Here is a 24109-nt window from a genome sequence, read left to right on the forward strand (position 1 = left end):
AAGTCCCACAAGGGATGGGGATGTAGCTGGGTTGGTTACAGCGCTTGCCTTCCATGCAGAAAATGCTGAGATCCATCCCTGGAATGGCAGAAACTGGGCATGCCTGCATTTCCAGCACATGGGAGATAAAAGCAGAATGATCAAAATGTCCACAGGCATGGTCCTATTTAATTGTATACACATAAGAAATTCTAAAGAATAATTATTAAGATTTATTTATTTATTTTATTATGTACACAATATTCTGCCTGCATGTACACCTCTGCCAGAAAAGGGCACCAGATTTCATTATAGATGGTTGTGAGCCACCATGTGGTTGCTGGGAATTGAACTCAGGACCTCTGGAAGAGCAAGCAGTGTTCTTAACCTCTGAGCTATCTTTCCAGCCCTCTAAAGAATAATTTGTAAAAGAAATATTAAAAGTTCAAAGTCAGCAAGTTTGAGGCCAGTCTGGGATATCAGACCTTGTATCATGAAATAGAAAGAAAGAGGGTTTTTTTTTGGGGGGGGGGGGCGGAGAGTAGCCCATTATACAACAAAAGAGAAAAGGCCGAGAATATGGTGGGTGCTTGAGGCCCAGGGTGGAATCTCATTTGGGCATGACCAGATGTACATAGGTGTACAAGGTGTTAGATGTAGTGGACTGTAACACGATGACAAATTGATGGACAGTTTTCACTGTTCCCAAGTAACAAGGATACTCTCGTTTGCCCCTGGAATAGATCCTCTATGGAGGACCCACTCAGGCCTAAGTTGACAGGAGCAGCCCTTCCACATTAATTCTTCTGGAAGGAGAACTAAGCCCAGTGCACCTTGAGGCAGCAAAGAGGAAGCTATGGAAACAGCTCCAGCCTTCTGTCTTCCTATTCTGGACTTTTTCTCAGCAGAGGCTCAACAGTTCTCAAGCTTGATCTCATGACTGCAAACCCCACTGACATGTGTTTTTCCTTCAAGTAGCTTCCCTTCACTCAATTCCTTGATCGTTGGGTTTAGTTTCAGTGTATATGGGTTGTAATTGTGAAGAAACATCAATATCAGAGTGGAAAAGGCAGAAATGAATGTGGAATTGTGATGAGATGGCTATTTGGTTGTTGAGGGTCTTGCTATGGCCCTGGCTTCCCTTGAACTTGAAGTGATTCTCCTTCTTCTGCCTTTCAAGTGCTTAGAATTGCAGGTGTCAATTATCTTGCTGAACCAAAAAAAAAAAAAAAAAAAAAAAAAGAAAGAAAAGAAAAAACAAATCACATTTAAAAACCTGTTCAAAAATGACATCTAAAGAAATGAACAAGGACAAGAAAGCTATAATAGGGTAGTCAAACATTACAGGTGTACAGAAGAAATGTATGTGCAGAAAACTGGAACATACCCTGATCAGTAGCATGCTTGCCTAATATGCATGAAGCTCTGGGTTGGATTTGTAGCACTTCATAAGCTAGATTGTTGGCACATACCTGTATCTCAGTACTCAAGCAGGTACAAGCAGGAGGACCAGAAGTTTAAAATGATCCTCAGTGTTGATGCAAAACTATGTGTTGGAGCCAGATGACAGTGACCATGACCCAGGGACACAGATTTAGGTTACCCCCAATTCCATGTTCCAACATGAAAGCAGTTTAATATTTTTATAGAACAATAAAGAAAGCCACAAATCTTCAAATACACTGATAAGAAAGATAAAAGAGGCAGGTTACAGCAATGCGGAAAACCTCTGTTGATGGCCTCAGATGCTGTCTGATGATGACACTTGGCTTTTATTTGATAGAAGCTAGTGCTTCAGTAAGTTAATACATTCTAAAGACTTTTTGTGTGTTAGTCACAGAGTATTTGGTCTGACAAAAAGGTGGACAAGGAGTGGCTATGTAGGGGGTTAAAGACAGCCCAAGCTAAACTGTAATTAGGCTCTGGACCTGTCCACATCATTAAGTTCTAAGCAGTTACTAATCTTAGTAGGAGTTTCAGTTTGAAAGCACGTTTTCTTTCTCAGAATGTTTGTCCACATCAGTTATATAGCAAGTTCAAAGCCAATCTGAGATACATGATACTTCTTCTCTGCATATAGAAATATGTAGAGAAGAAATATCAGAGAAGGTATTTTAACCTAATTAACTAGTGATCTTAATCCAATCTCAAACTTAGAAGTTTGAGAGTTTGAGAGTTTAAGTGTTCCCAGACATCACTGTAGAGTAGTTAACTAAATCTCTTGGAGGTGTTATGCAGGTAGTAGGATTTTCTAAAACGACCCGGATTATTTCTCTGGGCAGCCAAAGCCTGAGGACCTGCTTTCAAAGACAAACTTAGTTGTGAATGAACTTTCAGTAGTTTACATATAAGCTGATGTCCCATCACTTGTGTAACAACCATCTGCACAAATTTCTCTTTAAATATATCCTGAGGGCTGACTTAGGTATTTTCTCAGAATAGCATCAGCCACCAAGCCTGGTTGGGAAGCATTTTGATATGTTGGGAAAAGTATGTTGTCTATTGAACCAGGATCCAAATACCTACTCTGGCACCATGTAGCTTTGAATGGGTAGCTTAAGTCTTCTGTGTCCATGCTACATACAAAATAGATATATAAACCTTCACTGCACAAGACTTGGGTAAGTAGCAGTGCTCCACAAGCAGGACCTGCCCATGATTAAAGGAAACTCTTGCCTGTTCCTTGAGAAGGTCCTCTACATCATCAATAGACCTACTAGGAGAAGAAGCCCTGGGCTACTGGAGTGGACAGAGATATCCCCCCTTGGACTGCCCTACGAGCCTGCTGAAGCCACAAGAGATGCCACAGTAAGGGTGCCTCACATCCCCACTCCACAATGCCTCTCACATTTGCAGCTGTCTTCTTTTCACAGGATCCAACTGATGCAGTATGTCATCTATGGAATTGCATCCTTCTTCTTCTTATATGGCATCATTCTGTTGGCAGAAGGCTTTTACACCACAAGTGCAGTGAAAGAGCTGCACGGTGAGTTTAAAACAACTGCCTGTGGCCGATGCATCAGCGGAATGGTGAGTACTAAACTCAGGTACTCAGCCAATCAGTGCATGGCTGTGTTTCTTTCTACTTGGTGAAACTAGGAGCTATTCATGGAAGGTCCATGACACAAATACTGCTCTTACCAACATGGCCTTAAGAACTTGAAAAGCATTGTGTTTTCAAGTTTGTGACTAATAATATTAAACAAAAGAAACAAAGTTGTCCTGTTTTAGGAGGCTCTGTACTAAAGGAAGATAAATCTTAAAAGACAAGGTTAAAAACTTTTCTTTTTCTCACTCTCTCTCTCTATACATACACACACACACACACACACACACACATACACACACATACACGCAAATGCCACGTTGTACATGGGAATGTAGCACTGGGAATCAAACCCAGGGCCTTCTGCATGTTAGGCTACATCCCAGCCCTTGTACAGGCTTTGTAAATCATGATATATCCCTATCGAAGTGTTGCCAGACAGCCGGACATGTTGCTATGCATTGGAAGAACAGTATGATGAAGAGAAAATATTTGGACATCTGAGAAAAGTACTAACACTGAGGAAGAAACGTGAGACATGTTGTGAGTCCCCAAGAAGGAAAGAATTAGAACTTAGGCAAGGGCTGTGGGCTTCCTAGCATATAGCAGTGACTATATCCCACTGCAAGAAGACAGAACCAGAAAGAACAGGATGTGGCTCTGGCTTCCAGCATCAGGAGAGCCCACTGTTTAAAAGTTTTCAGCAAAGAGGCATTCTGATTGGGTTAGAATTTGTTGTGTCTGTGGTGACTTGGTGGTCTGAACCCAGGCATAAAGTATATTATGGACACTATTATATCAAGTTTCTTAAGGTAAACAGGGCTGGTGAGACGGCTCAGTGGGTGAAAAGGCTCACAATACCTACTACACAACCTGAGTTCAAACTTGAGAATCCACAATGGAGGGGAAAAAATCAATTCCCTGAAGGCTGACCTTTGACCTCTGCAAGTGTGCTATGGCACCCACACACCTCTATATATACAATACTCACACAGTGATTGAAATTTTTTTTAAATGATCAAGGTAAATACAATCCAGCCTTGATCAGAAGTATTACTACCCTGGGAAAGGCCTGGGAATACCAGGGGATATAGGCTGTTCCAACTGCTACCCTATCTGGCCCTGGGTTTCTCTGTTCTTGGCTACACACAGTGGGAAATTGGAGGCTTGGCAGAGTTGTGATGCCAATGGGAGCACTGAAGTGCAGAATCAGGAAGGGCATTATGCCAGATGAAAAACAGGAAGTTGCTTCACATGAGACCAGGAAAGAGGAACTAGTATGAGCAGGGGAGGCCCAGAAAACCCCAGTCATGTGACTAGGCTTAACAGGAAGAGTGGGGGTGGCAGGAAAGAACCCTACTTGAAGGAGGAGTAGGGGACCCAATCAAGATGAGCCATAAATATCAGGCTAGGAATGCCATTGGTAGGCAAACACAAGGGGGCTGTTGACAGGATCAACTCCATAAGATTTGGCCAGTTACCTAGTGGTATGGAGGATGAAGTTAGGGAAGTGAGCTTATAAGAGGCCATTTTAAGATTCAAGCAAGGCAGTCTGGAGAGATGTGAACTGGGCCCAGGCAGTAAGTAGAGTAGAGGATGGCTCTGGGTATGATCACGGGTAGGACAGGGAGAGGAAGAAATGAGTGACAAGTCTGGCTCCAGTACTGTTCTGAGGATCTGTATGCTGTTAGGGTGTGGAGAATTCAATTGGATTCAGTATGACCCACAGGGTCTTGATAGAGCCTTTCTGGGCCATGTGCCAGTGTGTCATATACAGGCTTGGAGCTGGAGTTTCTTAGAATATTTTGGTCTGAAATGACTGAGAGCCTACTAAGAGTAGTAACTAAGAAAGTTTCCACCAAAGTTTGTAGAGGAGTCCCAAGGTACATCATTGTCTGCTTAGGTAGGTTCATATAGAGACAAATACTGTTTCTGAGAGTTCAAGAAAGTAGTGGCCAAGGAAATTCCTGTAAAGGATCCAGATCATTTGATGGATCAGGTCCAGTCTGTGTGTCATCCTTCCTATTAATGGCCTCCTCACCATTACCGGAACCCATATCCTGAAGGCTGTGGCACATGGTGCCTGAAGATGCCTGAGCAGCCTATAACCTTGCCCTGACCTCCACTCTTCTACTCCTGTCCAACTGGTACCACAATTGAATGGTTGTGCCTTAGGCTCCTACTCTCCCTTGTACCACTGTCCTGTCACAGGACTGCCCTGGCATCAATTCCCTCAGCACAAGAAAGACAAGGCCATAAATAGTCTTACCACTGTAGCCACCATTCCTGTTAGGGACCATATGCCCTGACACCTCATATCAGCAGTATCTTCTGGCAGGTCTGGGACCTGGGACCTGCCGATTAGACCACACTGGGTAGGTAGCAAGCCCCAGGGATGTGCCCATCTCTGCCTCTTCAGCTGTGAGGCTACAGGTGTGTGCCACCACACTCTTCTTTTTATGTGGTGGCTGGGGATCAAACTTGGGCCCTCATGCTTATAGCACTTTCCCAACTGAACCATGTCTCTAGCCCCCACTTTGACTTTTAAAATGTTTCTATTTATTTAGTGGGCTGAGGACCATAATAGCACATCACACAGCATACAAGGCATGGTGTGTGTATGGATGTCAAAGGACAACTGGAAAGAGTCAGTTCTTCTAACTTATGCATTCTAGGGATTGCCGAGGTCACCATCAGGGTTGGCAGCAAGTGCCATCTTACTAGTCTTCACTTTGGATTTTAAAGGTTAGATTGGCAGGGCAAAAAAAAAAAAAAAAAAAAAAAGGTGCAGGGTTGATGGCACTGCTACAGCATGTCACTGAGAGGTGAGGAGATGAGGACTGCTCTCTGTTGAGGAGGGCCTTTCTTTCCTCAGGCCTTTGTGGAAAACAAACACCTACTTGCCTGGGGGTGGAGAGAGAGCCTACTGAGGAAGGGTCTGAACACCAGATTCATCGTGTTTTGGGGAGCAGCCTCCAGTGGGTGCTTTCTACTTAACACTGGCTTGACCTCTGAAACCCAGATCCTCCGTGAGAAATAAAGGCTTGCCATGACTAAGAATCAGTAGCCCCTTCTCAAGTCCCCGAGGTGTTATTAGAAAGCTCACCAAGGGCATCAGTTTTCTGTGGATAAGGAAAGAATGAGAAAACCTGTTCTAGAACAGCCATCTTAGAGGGAGAACTCCTGACCTGACATTTGATCCTTCAAATAGTGTTAGCAATGCAGGTACTTGAGAAATTGTGAAGGTCCTTGAAATGACAGTATCTTGTATCTGTAGTTTCCCAGGGTGGCCAGTAGGGGGCAATGAGACCCTCTTATCCAGGTCAGCCTGGACAGACATCTATAGCATAAAGTTAGGCGAAGCTGCTATCTAAGAAGAAAATGAGAATCTCGGCATATTCCCTGTGTTCGTGACTGTTTGAAACTTTTGGTCAAGGTTCAAGCGTCTAGTGCTTCCAGTAAGTTCCCAGGAGGAGGAAATTGGCAGATTTCCTTTTGAAAGAAGCCTTCCGTTGGCAGTTGCTATTTTTGCATACCCACATGCAAGGTAAAACAAAGGGAAGTGCTGAGAAATCAACATGATGTTATGATTAAGTAGCCTGTAAAGACACCCTGGACCTATCCCACGTTTAGTACGATGCTGGGAGTTTAGAAAGAATATCTCATAGGCTCGCTCAAGTGTGCTGGCCTGTGATCCCAGCTTTATTTTATATAAGGTTGAGGTAGGAAAATCAGTGGTTTCAGCAACTTATTGAGACAGTTTTTCTAAATAAAAACATAAGGAGGGAACTAGATATTTAGCTCAGGGGCAGAGCATTTGCCTAGTGTGTGCAAGGCCCCAGATTCAATTCCCAGTACAAAACACACAAAACAAGCCACAATAAAACAAGATCAAACCTCATTCAGTCCTTGTAACTAATTAGTTGGGTGAGTAAGGTCACCTCTCATGACCTTGATGGCTAAAAGGGGAACATGGAGGCAGGAGAGAGAGCAAAACTCAACATGAAAAAGACAGGCATAGTGTCCCAGCTTAGAATCCTACTACTAGGGAGGCAGAGACAAGTGGATCCCTGGGGTTCAATGGCTAGCTAGTCCAGCCTGCATGATCTGTTCCAGAACATTGAGACATGCTCTGTCAACAGCAACAAAGTAAAAAAGCACTGAAGAAATAGTCAGGATGTCTCCTGGCCTCCACAATTCACACACACACACACACACACACACACACACACACACACACACACACGTGTACATGCATATATTCACACACACACAATCAATTAATGAGTCAATCAATCAGTCACTCAAAAAGGGCCTGAGAAAGCCTCTCCCAGCTTCTCTACCCTGAGCAGATATTTCTTCCTTGGTTGCATAGCAGGCGAAGCCCCTGGAATGCATCCTGTGTCTTACAGGTCCCACACTGGGCAGAAAAGTGCAACCCTTCCTCTGAGATGAATGTGCCCATTTCAGTGAGATTCTCCCCCCCCCCTTCTCATTGTCTGCCTAGTTCGTTTTCCTCACCTATGTGCTGGGAGTGGCATGGCTGGGTGTGTTCGGCTTCTCTGCAGTGCCCGTGTTTATGTTCTACAACATATGGTCAACTTGCGAAGTCATCAAGTCCCCACAAAGCAACGGAACCTCGGGTGTGGAGCAGATCTGTGTGGATGTCCGACAATACGGTACCTCCTTTCAATCCTGTCCCCGTTACTTCATTGTCTTCTGCCTGGGTCTGGGTTCTGATTAGCACATAGCCCTCACTTTAGTCACCATAACACATTTTCTGGGGGTAAGCATCTCTGGGCCTTTTTACTCACTAAAGGATGTCATTTGAGAGTTGTAAAAATGTTTTTCAATTCAGGCATATAGTAAAATAAAAGTCTTTTATAATGCAAAACTACTTTATAATGCAGTTCAATTTAGAAAAAGACTTTTAGATACCCACCATAAGAATATATATATATAAGCCTATGGCAGTTCAGTATCCAAGTGGCCTCCATAGTAATGGGGACAGGGACTGTCTCTGACATGAACTGATTGGCTTGCTCTTTGATCACCTGCCCCCGAGGGGGAAACAGCCTTACCAGGCCACAGAAGAAGACAATGCAGCCACTCTTGATGAGACCTGATAGACTAGGATCAGAGGGAAGGAGAGGAGTACCTCCCTTATCAGTGGACTTGGGGAGGGGCATGCGTGGAGAAGGGGGAGGGAGGTACAGGGAGGATACAAATTGAATAAATTATAATTAATAAAAATAAATTAAAAAGAGGAAAAAAATAATGTATATATATATATATACACATACATATATTAGTTTTTCTTTTTTGCCCTCTTTCTCTTCTTCATTTTTAATTTTATCTCACTATATAGTCTAGGCTGGCCAGCTGGCCTTTACCTCATAGCTCCACTTCAGCCTCCTGAGTGCTGAGATCCTGCCATGTGCTCCTAGGCCCAGCTCTTTTCAGTTTCATACTGAATTTTCACCTACTACACTTGCATGCCTGCCTCTTTGAAGGGAATCTTTACAAAATGACCAATTGCTTTAACTTATGTGTACTGAAAAACTCAACAACAAATGCAGATGGATTTCAAAGCCATTACAATGGATTCTGCAAGAGCAGTCTCAGTAGTTCAGAAGCAGGCTCAGCCATTTTGTTCTCACCAGTGGGATCCTCAGAATACAGTTCCCATGACCAGCCACAGAAGGGGCCACTGAGGCCTCAAGCCAATTAATTTGGGTGCGAATTGACTTCCTTGCTGAGAGAAGGCCACATCCTAAAGAGGGAGTGTAATTATTGCTTCCAGCTAGGAGAGTAGGAAACATGTTCTTACCAAAACACAGGGAGGAAGAGAGCTTTCCATTAGAAATGAAGATGGATTATGTCCTTCAGGAGTTCTTCTGAGCAAAGATAGCACTTTCATTTTTACATAGATTTTGTATTGCTTATTCTTATCTTATAGTAGGGTATAAAGTTAACCTAAAACTGCCCACAATAGATCTCTTCCCACAAATGCCCAGAATAAAAGGGCCCTGGATTCATTCTTAAAGTACCTGAAAAGCTGGGTATGGTGGAACATATCTATAATCATAGGAGTCAAAAAACTAAGGCAGCAAGACTGCCAGTTCTCCTGCCTGCCAGGGCCACAGAGCTAGACCCTGCCTCAAAACAAAAAAGTTTCCATAAAAGAATATGTGCAAACAATCTGTGTTCTCTAAAATAACTTTTGTTAAAAATCCTGTTTCTGTCCAGCTGGTTACTTTTTGAGATTACTTGTTTGAGTTGACATTACAGATAGGAGGAAATAAGGACTTAAAAACAAAAATTCCTTCCTTCTTTCCTTTCTTCCTTCTTCCTGGTAGAATTGTAAACTGAGGCATCCTTAATATTTAAGCACATTCCCAAGTATTAAAGAGGGAATAGTGTTAGCCCGCTGAAAAATTGTCACTGCAGAGAGAACTTAAGAGCTGCAGTGAGGAAAAAGTACAGCCTGTGCCCTTTTGGCCAGTGCACAAACACAGGTCACACATTCATGTGGCCTAAGCATCACCATCATGCTGCATGAGAGTCTTCCCCTGGACGTTAATAAATTCACTGCAGAAAAAAAAAAAAAATCTAGCCTTGAAAATGTGGGCCAGGCAGGCCATGCACACATGTACTCCCAGCATTCAAGAGGCAGAAAGGTAGGCAAGCAGATTGATTCAAGGCCAGCCTGGTCTACATAGCTAGTTCCCTGGGCAGCCAGGACTACATAATGAAACCTTATCTAAACAAACAAAAATAAGCTGGATGAGGTGTCTCATGCCTGTAATCCCAGCCCTTGGGGAAGCAGACGCAGGTGGATCTCTGGGAGTTCAAGGCCAGCTTGGTCTACAAAGTGAGTCGAGGACAGCCAAGTGTACACAAAGAAACGCTGTCTCAGAAAACCAACCAACCAACCAACCAAACCCTAAAATAAAACCTGACATTTAGAACTACTACCTCCACTGAACAAAGTACAGTCTAGAGGAGGAAAAAAAATGCCCAACTGTTATAATCTTACATGGGTGAGAGTGACTTGGCTCTTGTTCTGTTGCCCAAAGATAGTTTGCTCTTTGTTCCTTGTGGCCTAAACTTCAGACACCAGGTACCTCGATTGAAAAGGAACACGGCTTAAAATTGTAATTGGACTCTAAAATGGAAAGGTCTACTAAGAATGTGAGGCATGCTGAGATTATAGCAAAGTGACTGAGTATGTTCTTAACATGTGCAAAGACCCCAAGTTCAATCCCTAGCATGAGAGGCTAGAGGGACCTCCATAAAACCCAGGTAACCTAAATTGAAGCCAAACCACTGGGCACTACACCTTGTCATCATATTTTCTTGGGGTTCACTTTGCAGGTATCATTCCTTGGAATGCTTTCCCAGGCAAAATCTGTGGCTCTGCCCTGGAGAACATCTGCAACACGAATGAGGTAAACAAGTCTCAATCCTGACATCTCCCTCACACACTTGCTGACTTAGAACCTAAACTGAGAAACAGGGTTTTAGATGATGGCTTTCATGTAAACTGCTGAAGACTGTGTCACCATTATTTTCTACCTACAAAACAATGTCCATCTTGTATGGTCCAGCCCATTTAGGAAGGATCCTTAAGTTGATGGACTTTTCCTCTCTGCAATAGTTTGTGATTCCAAACCTAAAAATCTGAGAGATGACTTTTGGGAACATTTTCACAAAGAATACTTGTCACAGGCTAATGGAAGTTGATTCCATGTTTTGTTTTAAGTCTAGGGCTGGGAAGACGACTTAGCAGTTAAGAACATTCAGTGCTGTTCAAGAGGACCCAGGAGTAATTCCCAGCATCCAAAAAGCAACTCACAACCATCTGTTAACTCCAGTCCCAACATGCTCTTCTGTCCTCCAAGGACACCAGGCACACATGTGGTGTACATATATTTTACATGCATATAAATATCCATACCCACAAATACAATTAAAAGTAATAAAATAAAAGGTATCCTACATGTATACATATGTCAGATTTTTAGTTAGAGGCCAGAGCTAATCATGTTTATTTTCAGAACAGCTTTCTATGGGGAACTTTTGTTTTCCTTTTAGTCCTTATTTGGCAATATACCCTAACACTTTGAAATCAGATTCTCTTAACACTAGCATATATGCCAGCTGTGGGCTTACAACTGTTTATGAAACACAAGACTTCAATGTACTGGTGGGAGTGTGTATATTTAAGAAACATTGATGTGTTTTTGGAAAGCACCAAGTTATTGAAACAATCAGCCTGAACCTATCTGGCTTGTCAGTTTGTATAGGCATAACACGGATTGTTGGCACAAAGCAGAAAAGCTCCTAACCTTGGCTGCACAATGCAGTCATCGAGGGACTACACTATATACATGGTTGAGGGCATGACCTTCGGTATTCTGATGTGATTTGTCTGGGGTGCTGACTGAGCATCAGAAAGGCTTGCAGTTCCCACAGTGCTTGTAAGATTCATCTAAGACTACAAGGGTATGTGGGTCTTTGCCCAGACTGGCAGGCAATATCTGTGAAGGAGAGTGAAGCAGCATTCCAGGACACACAAATTGCTCATGGTGCCCTATTCTTTCCTAGTTCTACATGTCCTATCACCTGTTCATTGTGGCTTGTGCTGGAGCTGGTGCCACCGTCATTGCCCTGGTGAGTAACTGTCCCAGAAACACCCTAGTATAGCACTCTAAACCACAGATTTTCCTTTCAGCTTTTACTAGCAGATGAAGCAAAGGATCTGTGTATTTAGCTGTGGTTAACTGTTCCCTCTTTAAACTTACTGAATGTCTAGTTTGCAGGAAGTACTAGTGGCTGCCTTGGCACCGACTGATGCAATTTGGACACTGGAAAGAAGAGAGGGTACCAACACCTGCTGACTAGGCATAGCATGTTGCCTTATTGCATTTAGCAATTAGTTCCATGACTTCATTCATGGACAGAGACTCACGTAAGGCACTGCCCATTTATTTGGAAAGAAATCTTGACTTCCAAATAGAAAGATGAAATACATACATACATGCACAAACACACACACACACACACACACACACACACACACACACACACATATATATATATATATATATATATATATATATATAATCTCCTTATGTGCAGAAGTAACCTTATATAAAGTCAATTGAAATGTTAAATTGCATATATTGAACACAGCCTGCTGGGGAAGTAGATTAGCTTCTGGGTCACATCAGACCATGTAAATTTCAGTATAAGATAACCTAGTTAATATATACTATTGAATTATTACTATTGAATTCATGGCCAACATCACTATCACCCATACCTAGATGAAGGTTCTCTCGTACACATTACCTCTGGGACACTAGCACACCTTTCTTGGGAGATATTTTAGCAATTGTAGTACTAAGTAAGATGCTTGCTTACATTGTGAGTGCAGAGCAAATGCAGCAAAGCCTCACTGCAGAAGACTTTAGCTGGGACTGTGCCTATGAGAGGACTCAAATCTGTTAGTGCTTTGCACATGTCCAGTCATGGGTGACAGAATGTTGTTTTGATGGCTACCAAGTAGGCAAACTCAGAATCTGCACATAATGAGAATCAACTTACAAGCAAAAAGGATTGTATGCATGTATGTGTATAACTGGGTGGGAGTAGGAAGCTTGGTTCATGATTGGTAGAAAACCAATTAAGATTGGGAGAGCAAAGGGACTTCAGCTGCCTGAGGATTACCCATTCCCAGTTTTCCTAGCCATTAAGTCATTTTTCCCATGAAATCACCATGATGACCTGTTCTCTTGGCTGCGCAAAAGGCAGGAAGAAGACTAATTGCTGCTGAACAAACAGTTTGGGAAAGATGAGAAGAAATAGGGCACAGAGCTTCATCTCTCATATTGCTGACCCAGCTCTCTATCTTGTTATTCTTGAAACACATCCAAGGCTTTTTAATAAGCTTACTGAGGGCAGAGCTAAGGACTTCCGTTATGTATGTGTGATCAGAAGAGTCATACACTAGAGGAGAGAAATTGCCTGCTTTGATTAGAAGGTGGGAAGAAAGCCCTTAGACTGGGAGCTGGCACCCATCCCTGCCCTGTTTTATAGGTGTCACGCCAACAGCCCCCACTGCCTGTATCTTACTGCCCTGTTTTGTTCTCTTCCACCAGCTGATCTACATGATGGCTACTACATATAACTATGCGGTTTTGAAGTTTAAGAGTCGGGAAGACTGCTGCACTAAGTTCTAAATTGCATTAAGGCCAATAAGGAGCTTTAGAGAGCTAAGCTCTGTAACGTGAACATCACTGACCCTCCAGACTAAAGTGAAGTCTAGGTTTCTGCAGTTTTGCTACAGTAATTTGTAAATAGCTTCAGTTAACTCATTTTGCATGGTAGACTAAATAATAGGACTTACTGTACGTGAATTATAAAAGAATGGGGTCTGGCTATTCCCACAGTTTGAAAAGGATTGTTATTTACTGACACTGGTGAGCATCCTTTGATAATATAATTTTCTTGAACTTAAAACTTTGAACAGTATCTCTAAATGAAGTATTAACACTTTGACATACCTGCATTTTCCGTTAATTTTGCTTGCTTGGTAACCAGCCTTAGTGATGGAAAAGAGAACAAGTGCTGAAGATAGAAAAGTTACAACCTAGATTTCATTTTGTCACACTTTTTTAGAAAATATTTTGCAAGTATATTTTAAATTCAATTTAAAAGGTTTTTATATCACATGGTTGGTTCATCACCAAATAAATGTCCTTACAAGTAGACCAGATAAAAAATTGAAGAATGTCACCATTTAATTTTTCTGAAAAAAAAAAATTACATCTTTTTGACATAACAGTCTTTAGAACCCACAAAACTGGTAACTTTAAATTGTCTTGCTGCATAGAAATTGTTTCCTCATAATTAGGTTCTTGAATTATATGTAAGATTTTAATGGGAAGAGAAGTTGGGCCCAGATCTGAAGGTCTCATATAAGTCAGGAATGAAGTATGGTATGAGAAGGAAGTATGGCGTTTAAGGAAACTGAGTTGTATAGATTTATGTTTCAGGCAATAGGAAAATACACGGAAAGGATGTGTGTGCCACATAAACTGTAAAGAATGACAAGGATTTTTATGTGAAATGAACTTAAGCGAAATGAAATAATGGCAGTTATAAAAGAAAGAATATAGTTTTCAGTGCTAAAAAATGTTACCACAGACTGCATACTTAGTTTTCAATTTTGGTTTTGGTATTCATTTAATTTCTCCATATTAAATATATAATTCTATAATTATTTACTCAAAAATTAAAAAAAAATCATACTCATAGGCCTTTGGGGGAATTTTTTTTTTACCCACAGATAAGTCTTTGCTCTACATTTTTAAACAGAAAAGGCAACGTGTTTCTGAACTTCTGCATTTATCTTTAAAATTACTCTCAAAATGATAAAAAAAAAAGCTCTGTCATATATTTCATTTTTACTTCTTTTTAACAATAACTTTGGCCACTTTATTCCCAAGTTCACTATATTTGCATACTAACTTTTCTTCAGCCTCTTAATATGAAGCAAACTAGTAGAGCATGCTCCGTGTCTGACAGCTCTGCTAGCAGAATATTAATAGCGAATAACTCTTGTCCCTCTCCAGCTGATCCCATCTAATCTGACTAGCAGCTCGCTTTGCCTTCTCACATGCTCACTAGCCATCATGCTCACCCTTCTTTTCCAGATCCACTTCCTCATGATACTGTCTTCTAACTGGGCTTACTTAAAGGATGCGAGCAAAATGCAGGCTTACCAGGATATCAAAGCAAAGGAAGAACAGGAACTGCAAGATATCCAGTCTCGGTCAAAAGAACAACTCAATTCTTACACTTAAAAGTGTTTGCCAGAGTGTGTCAGCCGACGAATTTACAGCTCTGACACATCATCAGACAGCTGCTCTGCAGTACAGATGTGTATCCCACCAAACAAACTAATGTAGACGTACCAACATTTCACCGTCTGTCTCAAGCTGCTGGAGTGGATCTCTAGGAAAACCTTCCAGCGGGTAAATCATTTTCTTTAGAACAAGTATCAGAGGTTTCATGTTAGCCATTTTAAAAGGCAACACTTTGACAGAATGGCCATTCATCTTTTGGAGAGTCGTGGCATGTGTGCTTAACTGCTAGAGCAGTTCTAACACATAATTACATCATGCTCTTTCATAGGAGCATGCCAGTATCAAAGGACATGACCCTAGATTTTCATATGCCACCTGTCCTCAAGTATGATCAAAATGCAATTGGTGTGAAGTTCATTTCTGATGACCTATATAACCTTGGGCTCATCAATGATAATGTGATTAATTCAAACTTTTAACAATTAGCACCCCTAAGGTCTCAGGCATTTATTTACCAGGCCATTCAGAAATCTTTTAGTAATGCTAAATCAAGCTGCAATTATGCTAAATTTATCAGTGCAGAAGCTGGATTCTGACTGGAGCTCTGCAAAATCAGCTTTGTAGTAGATCTCTTCATAACAAAATGAGAGTGATGATTTGATGATCACAATTCTTGTTTGGAAACAAATGTCAGCTCTGCCTTAATATTTGTTTTCAATTTCTAAGAATTTATATTGTAACCAGAAACCCAAAATTCCTTCATACTTTTGTTTCACGAATATTTTTCTTAATTAAGAAGTGTTACCTTGTTAAAATGACCACCATTCTAAACCATTTTTAAGTGGTCCAGATAGTGAGTTTACAGTTTCATATCAACTATCTAAAACCTAACTGCAAATTGACCACAGACCTCTGACCTCCTACTTTTATAGACTTTAATACATAAGTAATTTAAGTTAGGGTTGGTATTTATTTCATTGTTTTCTTATCTAAATCTTAATTTCCTGGAATAATGTTTGATATTCAGCAAGAAAACTGCTTGAGTTTAAGCCATTTTCAAGAGAAATTTGCCTTCTGACTCATTGTGTTCCAGAACATTAAGTGACTAATAGGTACTGGGTATTAGTGATGGTAAGTTTTGTGTTGTTCATTATGGAATGATCCATATAACTGTGGGGTGCATCAGTGCTTTTCAAAGGGGCTGCATACTATAGGGTTAACTATGTATATTCATGTTAAGAGTTAACTTGTGGTTTGGCTTTTTCCTGGATTTTAAAACATATACATGTGCAGAACTGTATTCAAATGAAAGGAAGCATACCTTTATCAAGATGCTATTAAAATCAAACATCAACTATCGTATTTCATTTGGATTTTTTCTTCTGGTTAATGCTTAAAACGCCTATTTGGATTCTTTTTGATTGGGAGACGCTCTCTTCTGTGTATAACAGTTATTCCAAGATAGCTTAGTGTTTTGTTTTCCTATTGCATGACAGAATTCAATATTTTTTCCAGCAGTGGAGGTGCTGTTAGAGTCCAGTGTACTAGAAGAGGCAGTGTCTAAAGCCTAATTTTACTTTTCTAATTCTGGTAGCTATTACCAGGAATTTTTGAAAGTTTTGTTGAAGTAGTCTAATATTTTTTATGTAAAGAGCATTAAATTTTGCTATGTATAAATTTTTGTAACCTAACAGTGAATCAATATTTTCTATCAGTGCCAAGGGCTTCCTGTAGTTCTATTCAAGTGTTACAATAAATATTTGTAGATAATAGTCAATACTTGTGTATGCTTATTTTAAAGATATATTTAGGTGGAAATAGTTGTGGATGTACTAAAGAGTAATGAAATAAAATTATAGCTTCATTCGCTTGCCTTTTTACCATACATAAATCCTATCTTTCTCTGTTCAGAGTATGGTGTCATTTTTGAATAATATACACCAAGATTTCACATTGATAGAGAAATGTGGACCATGGGAGGACACTACTTTTATTTTTGCATGTGCACACCCACAACGCCCCCTACTGGTTTTATTTTGCACATACACCCACAAAAAATGTTTTTAGCAAGAAAAATTTAAGAAAATACTGTAATCTACCATGCTGTATTTGTATGAAATGCTGTTAGTACTAAAGAGTCTGTGAAAAGAACAGTATTTCCAATACTGTAGTTTCTCCAATAGAACACCATCTATCAGATTAACACAGAGCTTAGTCTTGGGCTAAACAGAATAAGGAACTTTAATAAGGGTCTGTTTGTTGTTGACTCATTTTCAAATCCAAAGTCTATGGCAAAAGGTCTATTTGGGAATATAATGAAATCTAATTCTGTTATTCTCTGAAGCAGTAGAACACAATTTGTTACTTGGGATCTCATTCTGTGACTTGAAACATTACTGCCAGTATGATTATACATTTGGATTGTCTACACCTGACCTTTCTTACTGATGCCCAGCCCTTTGGTATTATGGACACAGTAACATCTCTAAATGATGTGTTGAATCTGGAGCACTACACTTCATTTACATACTGCAGCAGAACAAGCAGGAGCCCAATATAAATGACATTTATCTCACTTAATACCTTCTGCTTAGGTTGCATTTTGTGTCATTGGATAAGCCACAGGGACCTCTTGAATAAATTCTAGGGGTTTAACAAAATCACAAGTAATCTTGACTGTCAAGTCTTAACTGACCACCAATAATTAAGCCATCTAACAGCAACCTCCAGAAGGCACAGGTTTTTCCAATTACCTCTTGTAAAATGTTTTAGAAGAGGAAAATGAGCCAGGTGGTGGTGATGCATATCATTAGTCCCAGCACTCGGGAGATAGAAGCAGAAGATCTGAGTTTGAGGCCAGCCTGGTCTACAAAGTGAGTTCCAAGACAACCAGGGCTACTAGACAGAGAAACCCTGTCTTGAGAGGAAAAAAGGTTGTCGTCAAAGTTATAGGAGAAACCTGCATACTTAAAAAAAAATCAACAAGTCCATCCATTATAAATAAGGATCAAGGATTCTACAGTAAAGATGTTGACTTACTCCTGGTACCAAAAAATCTTAGACATTGTAGCTTATAAAGAAGTTTGGGGGGCTTTGTTTGTTTTTTATAGTTCTAGAGACTGAGAAGTTCAGTAACAACAGGCTGGCAAGTTCAGTGACTGGTGAGGGTCAGCCCTTGCCTTGTACTTGTACAGTGGTCAAGTTCTTAGTACTTCTAAAAGGGATGACTACTGTCTCTCCAAAAGGCGAGAGGCAAATAAGGTCACTCGTTCTATTCAGGAGGGTCTGCTTTCATGCTTTAATCACCTGCTAGAGGCCCACCTCCTAATACCATCACAGTAGGGTTTCAACATATGAGTATGAGTATTGGAGGACCTACACATTTAACCATTGCAGATGGCAAAATATTACAAACATTACAACAACAAAATCTATGTTCATGTCTAGGGAGAAAACTGTACTGGGAGGATGGTTCTACACATCATAGGGCAAGTGTGGAGCAGGAGGTACACAGCTTAAACTTAGCAAATGTAGGCCTGGAGCCTGATAAGATAAAGTTTTCAAATAGGTGTATCTATTTGACAAAACCAGAGAGGGGATTGTTATTTTGCTGTAGTGAATAAATTTCACTGTTAAAGATAAGGTTACAGAGAACTTCTGTGGTGACGCATGCCTTAAAAGGAACAGGCAAATCTGTATGAGCTCAAGGCCAGCCAGAGCTACAAGAGAGATCCTGTCTCAAAAAATAAAAGGGGTGGAGGAAGGATTCAACTGTTAACTGTTGTTTCATATATTATGGTATCAAAATAAAACCATGTTTAAAAAAACACTACACACCACGTTTTTATTGACAATTTTAATTCCAGAAAAATAAGAATTCATATTATACAACTTCTTGTGAGAAGCTAGACAGCTAATGTGATTACCAGACATCATCTGTTTCTTCACGAGAAAAGCCTGGAGAACTAAAGAGAAAAAAATTAGATATTTAGCAAATTCATGCCAATGTCTAGATGTTCATAATATTCCTATTCCTTTTATGTAGGGTTTCTGCCTATAGTATAGTTAGTATTGGGGCAATTTCAGAAGTCAAATCACAATGGACTTTTTTAAAGCCAGTGCGTTTTCTTTATTGCTTTGTGTTTTGTTTGTTTTTTTACTGAAGTGTCTCCTGTGTCTATGGCTGGGCCCAAACTATGTAAGCAAAACTGACTTTAAATTCTATCCCTCCTGCTTCCACCTGAGTGGAATTATAAGCATGCAGCTCCATGCTGTTTATGAGGAGTTGGGGATTGAACCCAGGGATTTCCACCTGGGTTCCACACTCTACTAACTGAACTAAATTCCCATCCCTTTTAAATTCATTTGAGTCTCACTATGTAGCCCAAGCTAGCATCAAACTCTTGACCTTCCTGCCTCAGGCTCCTGAGTGCTAGAATTACCAGCCTATACCACTATGCCCAACTTTCAGAAGTCAGTAACTTTTACTGATTCAGTAATTCTTTAAGGCAAACCCAACTATCTGATCATTTTTAACTGACAAAATGAGCAATAATGATCTGCTTGAGGGACACGTTTGAAGGAAACCATACCTTTCATCTTTGTCACTAGGTGCTATCGTGTCCACTAGTGAAAATTCTCTTTCTGATTTTTTTGAGCTCTGACAAAGGATGGAAAAAGAAGAATTTTGAAGAGTTAATAATTTCATGAAACAGAAGCTTTTATACTTGATCTTAGCAGGAAGGCCAAGAATCAGTCCACTGATTTCTCTAATAATTATTTTGGAAACATATATAAGATCCTAATAAAAAGCCTCTTTAAAATTCAGCAAGCATATCAAAAAAATCCATAGCATGCATTTTCAATATTCATAATTCAGACAGAAAAATGATTCACAATCTATAACTCAATGATAAAGAACTACTGCTTGTTTTCAAATAAGACATCCCATCTGGTAAAAAATGACAAATCAGAGTCTCTTGAATGTTTTACCTAAACTAAGGCTGAAATTTTGTCAACAGTGTATATATTTTAAAGAATCCTGGCTCTATTTCAAGTATTCACCTTCTAGTCTTTAACCTTTTTGTCTCTAATAGAAAACACACTTCCCAAGGTATTGGAATAAGTCTCCCAGTGACCTCCCTCTCCTCTACCCCAGATTGCTATCCATAACACAAGTACCTTATCTGCACTTGAGTGTTCCTGTCTCTGCTGGATGATTTTCATGTATTTCTCTAAAGGATTTTCACCACAAGCTGATTTGTCTTTCTGTTCTTGAACACTCTTTTCTAATTCTTCTTCCATCTCAATCTTCAGTGATTCTTCAATAATCCTCTATAAACAGACCAGTGCCAAAATAGAAAATACATGAACATGTTTTAAAAGCTTCTCAGTCTTTAAAAATCATACTAATTTGATCCTTACACTGGAAGCACAAATTGCATACCAGAGAAATGTGTGTTTAAATTGAAGTCATTGCTACTATCAGACAGACAAACATGTCATTTCAAGGAAGAAAGTGATTAACCAGGAGGCCAAAAACACATTTCTAAGTCATATTATTTGGCCAGAGTAACACATCTGCCTAGCACTACAATCAGAACAAGACAGGCCAAAAGGAAGGTAGACAAAGAAGATCTGTGTGCCTAAAAGATGTGTGGAGTGACTAGATGTGCCTCCCTGCCCTCGCTCTTCCAGCTGCCTGGCTCTGCTGGAGTGGATGTCAGAGAGAAGTAACATAACATACATGGAAAGTCTTATCAAAACCAAGATGCTCAGAAGGCAAGCAAAACAGGAGAGGAGAAAGAATGCCTTTGAGGTTACCTGCTCCTTCTCTGGGCTCACAGCACTACTGGCAAACATGCTTGAGCTCAAGGTACCTGCTGAAAGTGTCCACGGGAGAAACTTATACGGAGATATAAGTGACACATTACCCTCTCCTGTTCCAGCTTTTCCAGCTCTCTTCTTTCCCTCTCTAGAGACTCTTGCTGTTCATTCTGCCTTTGTTCTTCCCTCTGCCTCCGTTCTTTCAGGTGGAGTTCCCATAGCTGCTGTTCTTTTTGTTCTCCAGTTTGGCTCTGATCAGCACCTAATAGGACAGAAAATAGAGTGAGTAGCTGCCAACATCAGATTTTTCAAATCTAGTCTTCTGCAGGCTTGCTTGATTTTCCACTGATTCTGATAACCTGCTATAAGCTGTTCCTCTATTTTTATTGTCTTCCAGCCCACAGACTCACCCCTAGCAATATACCTACACTTTTATTTTCCTGAGATGGATATAAGCCACTATATCACGAATAACACCAACTGTCTTCCCTTTATGCCATATTGTCTTCACCCTTTTTTTCTCTCCCTGCTTCAGCCTCTCCATAGCAAATCCTGCATTGCAAATTCTTCACATTTGTATAATTCTTCCCCTATCTTCAGAACCATTACTCTTAAAAAGGGCTTACAAAACAATTTTACCCTACTTTAAAAAAGATGCTCAAATCATTCCTACCCACAAGCAGAACAGAGCTCCCTCCTTCCCTTCATCCTCTTGTCACTACTCTAGCTATACCAGTATTTAGGTGCCTCTGTATTAATGCTGGGTCTTTCTAGCGACCATCTTTTTTCCCCCATTTTTATTTTATGTGTACAGGTGTTTTCCCTGCCTGTTTATCTGTGTACGATATATATGCAATGCCAGAGAAGGCCAAAAAGAGGGCATCAGATCCTTAGGACTGGAGCTACAGACAATTGTGATGGGAACCATGATGGGTGATGGGAAATGAACCTGGATCTTCTAGAAGAACAGTCAGTGCTCTTAAACACTGAGCCAGCTCTCCAGACCATAGGGATCATCTTGAACTCTAATCATTTCCATGTCTTTCTTCATTTCCATTCTCCTCAGCCTCACAACCATGTCTTTAATGGGCTTTCTGTCACAGGCATGGAAAAGTCCCACAATGCTAGCCTCCTCCCAAAGTTATATTGGTTCTTTATCTTTGTCTAGGTAGGCCGTGGACATACACAAATATAGTGATATCAACTCAAAAAGCTGTGTCAACAAATTCAAGGGCACCCCAGGCAACACAGTTTATCCCATATCCACTGAGCCACTAAGCTTGTGTGCTTATACAATTCCTCTGTGAGGGTCTCCTTGCCCTCCAAGTGCTGCAAAGACATACCAGCACATTACTTGCCAGTATGTTATACCTTCTTTCTAAAAAAATCATGTGTGCTTATTTCTATTTCTTTGTAGCAAGACCCACCTTTTAATTACTTGTCTATTCTCTTTCATTCTTGGCACAGGCCCCTACCCTTCAAAGGTTTACTTAAGTGTCTGTTTCACAGATGATGATGTTGGGCATTCTTTCAGTTCTGGCCCATGACCTACATTTTTTCACTCAAACAATGCTAATAACCAGCAGTGTCACAGGCTCACCAGAGGACTTCAGGCTCTTGTGTTGTGCTTTGTCCCAGATGCATAGTGGGAATAGAGTCAGCCTTACTGAAAGAGAATGACTACACAGATCTCTGTCTGTTTATCTGTCTGTCTGTCTATCCATCTATGTTTGTCATAAAATTAAAATAAAAGAGGCTCATGCTTACTTCCATACCCCCCCTTTCCCTCCTTGCCAGTGGAAGACAGGTTACTTCAAATGGTTCTATGTTCCCACAGGGAGTAGCAATAACAAAATAAAGACTTTTGATGAGATAAAGGAAAAGAAAGAAAGAAAAGAAAGAAAAAAGGGAGGAGGAAGAGGAGGAGGAAAGAAAAAAAAGAGGAAACAGAGCAGGATGAGAAGGGGGAGGAGGAGACAGGAAGTAGCATCATTATATAGACACTTCCTGGACACCAAATCCAAGACCAGAAGCACATACAAATACCACATTTTTACACCTTTTTTATGTCTAGATGAAGAGGCAGGGATGAATATATGAAAATTTCCTAAGTGACTAAAACAACCATCTGCTTACTAATTATTTCAAATGCCATGAATGTAGTCTCCTACCTCAAGGCAGAACATCTAGCTACTCACTGATTTCCTTTAGCTATTATTTTGGCTACTTCCCTCAGGTCTGTGAACATGGCTGCTATATACCTTCATTGCCCCACTCCCTTATCCCAGACTCTCCACGAAGATAGGAGCTTGGTTTGACTCACTGATTTCAGCCAGTCCCTAGGCAAGTACCCAACAGAGAGAAGGTGCTTGCTTTGGTCTTCCAAATGAATTGTTAAATGAATTGTCTTCCAAAGCACACTTACTCAGGAGTAAGTATAATAAAAATCTCTTGGTCCTTTCAGTAATTACTCATCTTCCTGAGTACTGTGGCTTTAAGCAAGAAATTTCTATGGAGAGGCTTTGAGTATGTTGTGTGTGGGGTGATGATGGCATTCCTGTTTGGTCAGCACTAAGAGGCAGCTTTAAATAAGACTTGAAAGAAAGCCTTTCAAGTTTGAGGCTGAGAAGAAAAGGACCTGGCTGTTGACTGGGCTGGAACAAAGCACAAAGCTCCTCTCAGTTCTGCTCTCTTCTTCCTCTAACACCTGAAGGAAAAGTAGATGAGCTGAAGAAGAGAAACAAGCATGGACCAGGCAAAAGTCTGATGACCACTTTCTTCAAGTGACAATGTAATAATATCAACTTTTATGAAGAAGGAAATACAAAATTTTTCTATCCTAATTTATGACATAAATGAAGCAATTAAAACAATAAATACTAAATTGTTACAATATTAAAGATATACGATGGGCTTAACCATACTTCTAGTATTTACTACAATTTTTAAAGATGATATAAGTTCCTTATGGAACAGTTTTTGCAGAAGAGAAGTGTAGTTGCTCTGTCTGGCTGTGACCAAATCAACATTTTAAAAAAGACTATTGAGAAGTTTTCCTCCGAGAGGTTTTCCTTAGCAGTTTGCACATATTCACACAGGGAGAACTCCTTCAGTATACCATTTAGAATGATAATACCAGGCTAGAAAGATGGCTCAGAAGTTAAGAGCACTGACTGTTCTTCCAAAGGTCCTGAGTTCAATTCCCAGCCACCACATGGTAGTTTATAACCATCTATAATGAGATCATGTGTCCTCTTCTGAGTTCAATTCCTAGGAATCACATGGTGGCTCATAACCATCTATAATGAGATCTTGTACCTTCTTCTGGCCTGCAGACACACATGCAGTACAGAATACTGCATAAATAATAAATCTTTAGAAG

The 24109-nt window shown here is 40.4% G+C and overlaps 2 protein-coding genes across 9 annotated transcripts in view; one reads left to right on the forward strand and one right to left on the reverse strand.

The window, feature by feature from the left end:
* The window catches only part of Gpm6b (glycoprotein M6B), a 151726-nt gene extending 134921 nt beyond the window's left edge, over positions 1-16805 (forward strand). For 3 of the 5 annotated variants that reach the window (XM_055613346.1, XM_055613343.1, XM_055613345.1), the window contains 5 exons: positions 2853-3009; positions 7533-7704; positions 10403-10476; positions 11636-11701; positions 14749-16805. In XM_055613346.1, coding sequence (XP_055469321.1) covers positions 2853-3009; positions 7533-7704; positions 10403-10476; positions 11636-11701; positions 14749-14898 — 619 coding nt within the window. In that variant the 3' untranslated portion in view covers positions 14899-16805. Of the gene's footprint in view, positions 1-2852; positions 3010-7532; positions 7705-10402; positions 10477-11635; positions 11702-13191 lie in introns of all 5 variants that reach the window. The other 2 variants (XM_055613344.1, XM_055613347.1) reach the window with 1 other exon arrangement.
* A 1943-nt stretch (positions 16806-18748) lies between these two features.
* Positions 18749-24109, reverse strand: part of Ofd1 (OFD1 centriole and centriolar satellite protein) — a 41133-nt gene continuing 35772 nt past the window's right edge. For all 4 annotated transcript variants that reach the window (XM_055613351.1, XM_055613354.1, XM_055613350.1 and 1 more), the window contains 4 exons: positions 20835-20989; positions 20083-20235; positions 19494-19561; positions 18749-18866 (listed from right to left, as the gene is read on the reverse strand). In XM_055613351.1, the coding sequence (XP_055469326.1) occupies positions 18824-18866; positions 19494-19561; positions 20083-20235; positions 20835-20989 (419 nt within the window). In that variant the 3' untranslated portion in view covers positions 18749-18823. The remainder of the gene's footprint in view (positions 18867-19493; positions 19562-20082; positions 20236-20834; positions 20990-24109) is intronic.

Source organism: Psammomys obesus, unplaced genomic scaffold, assembly GCF_907164565.1.
Source record: "Psammomys obesus unplaced genomic scaffold, mPsaObe1.curated_primary_1811, whole genome shotgun sequence".
NCBI classification, from domain to species: domain Eukaryota; kingdom Metazoa; phylum Chordata; class Mammalia; order Rodentia; family Muridae; genus Psammomys; species Psammomys obesus.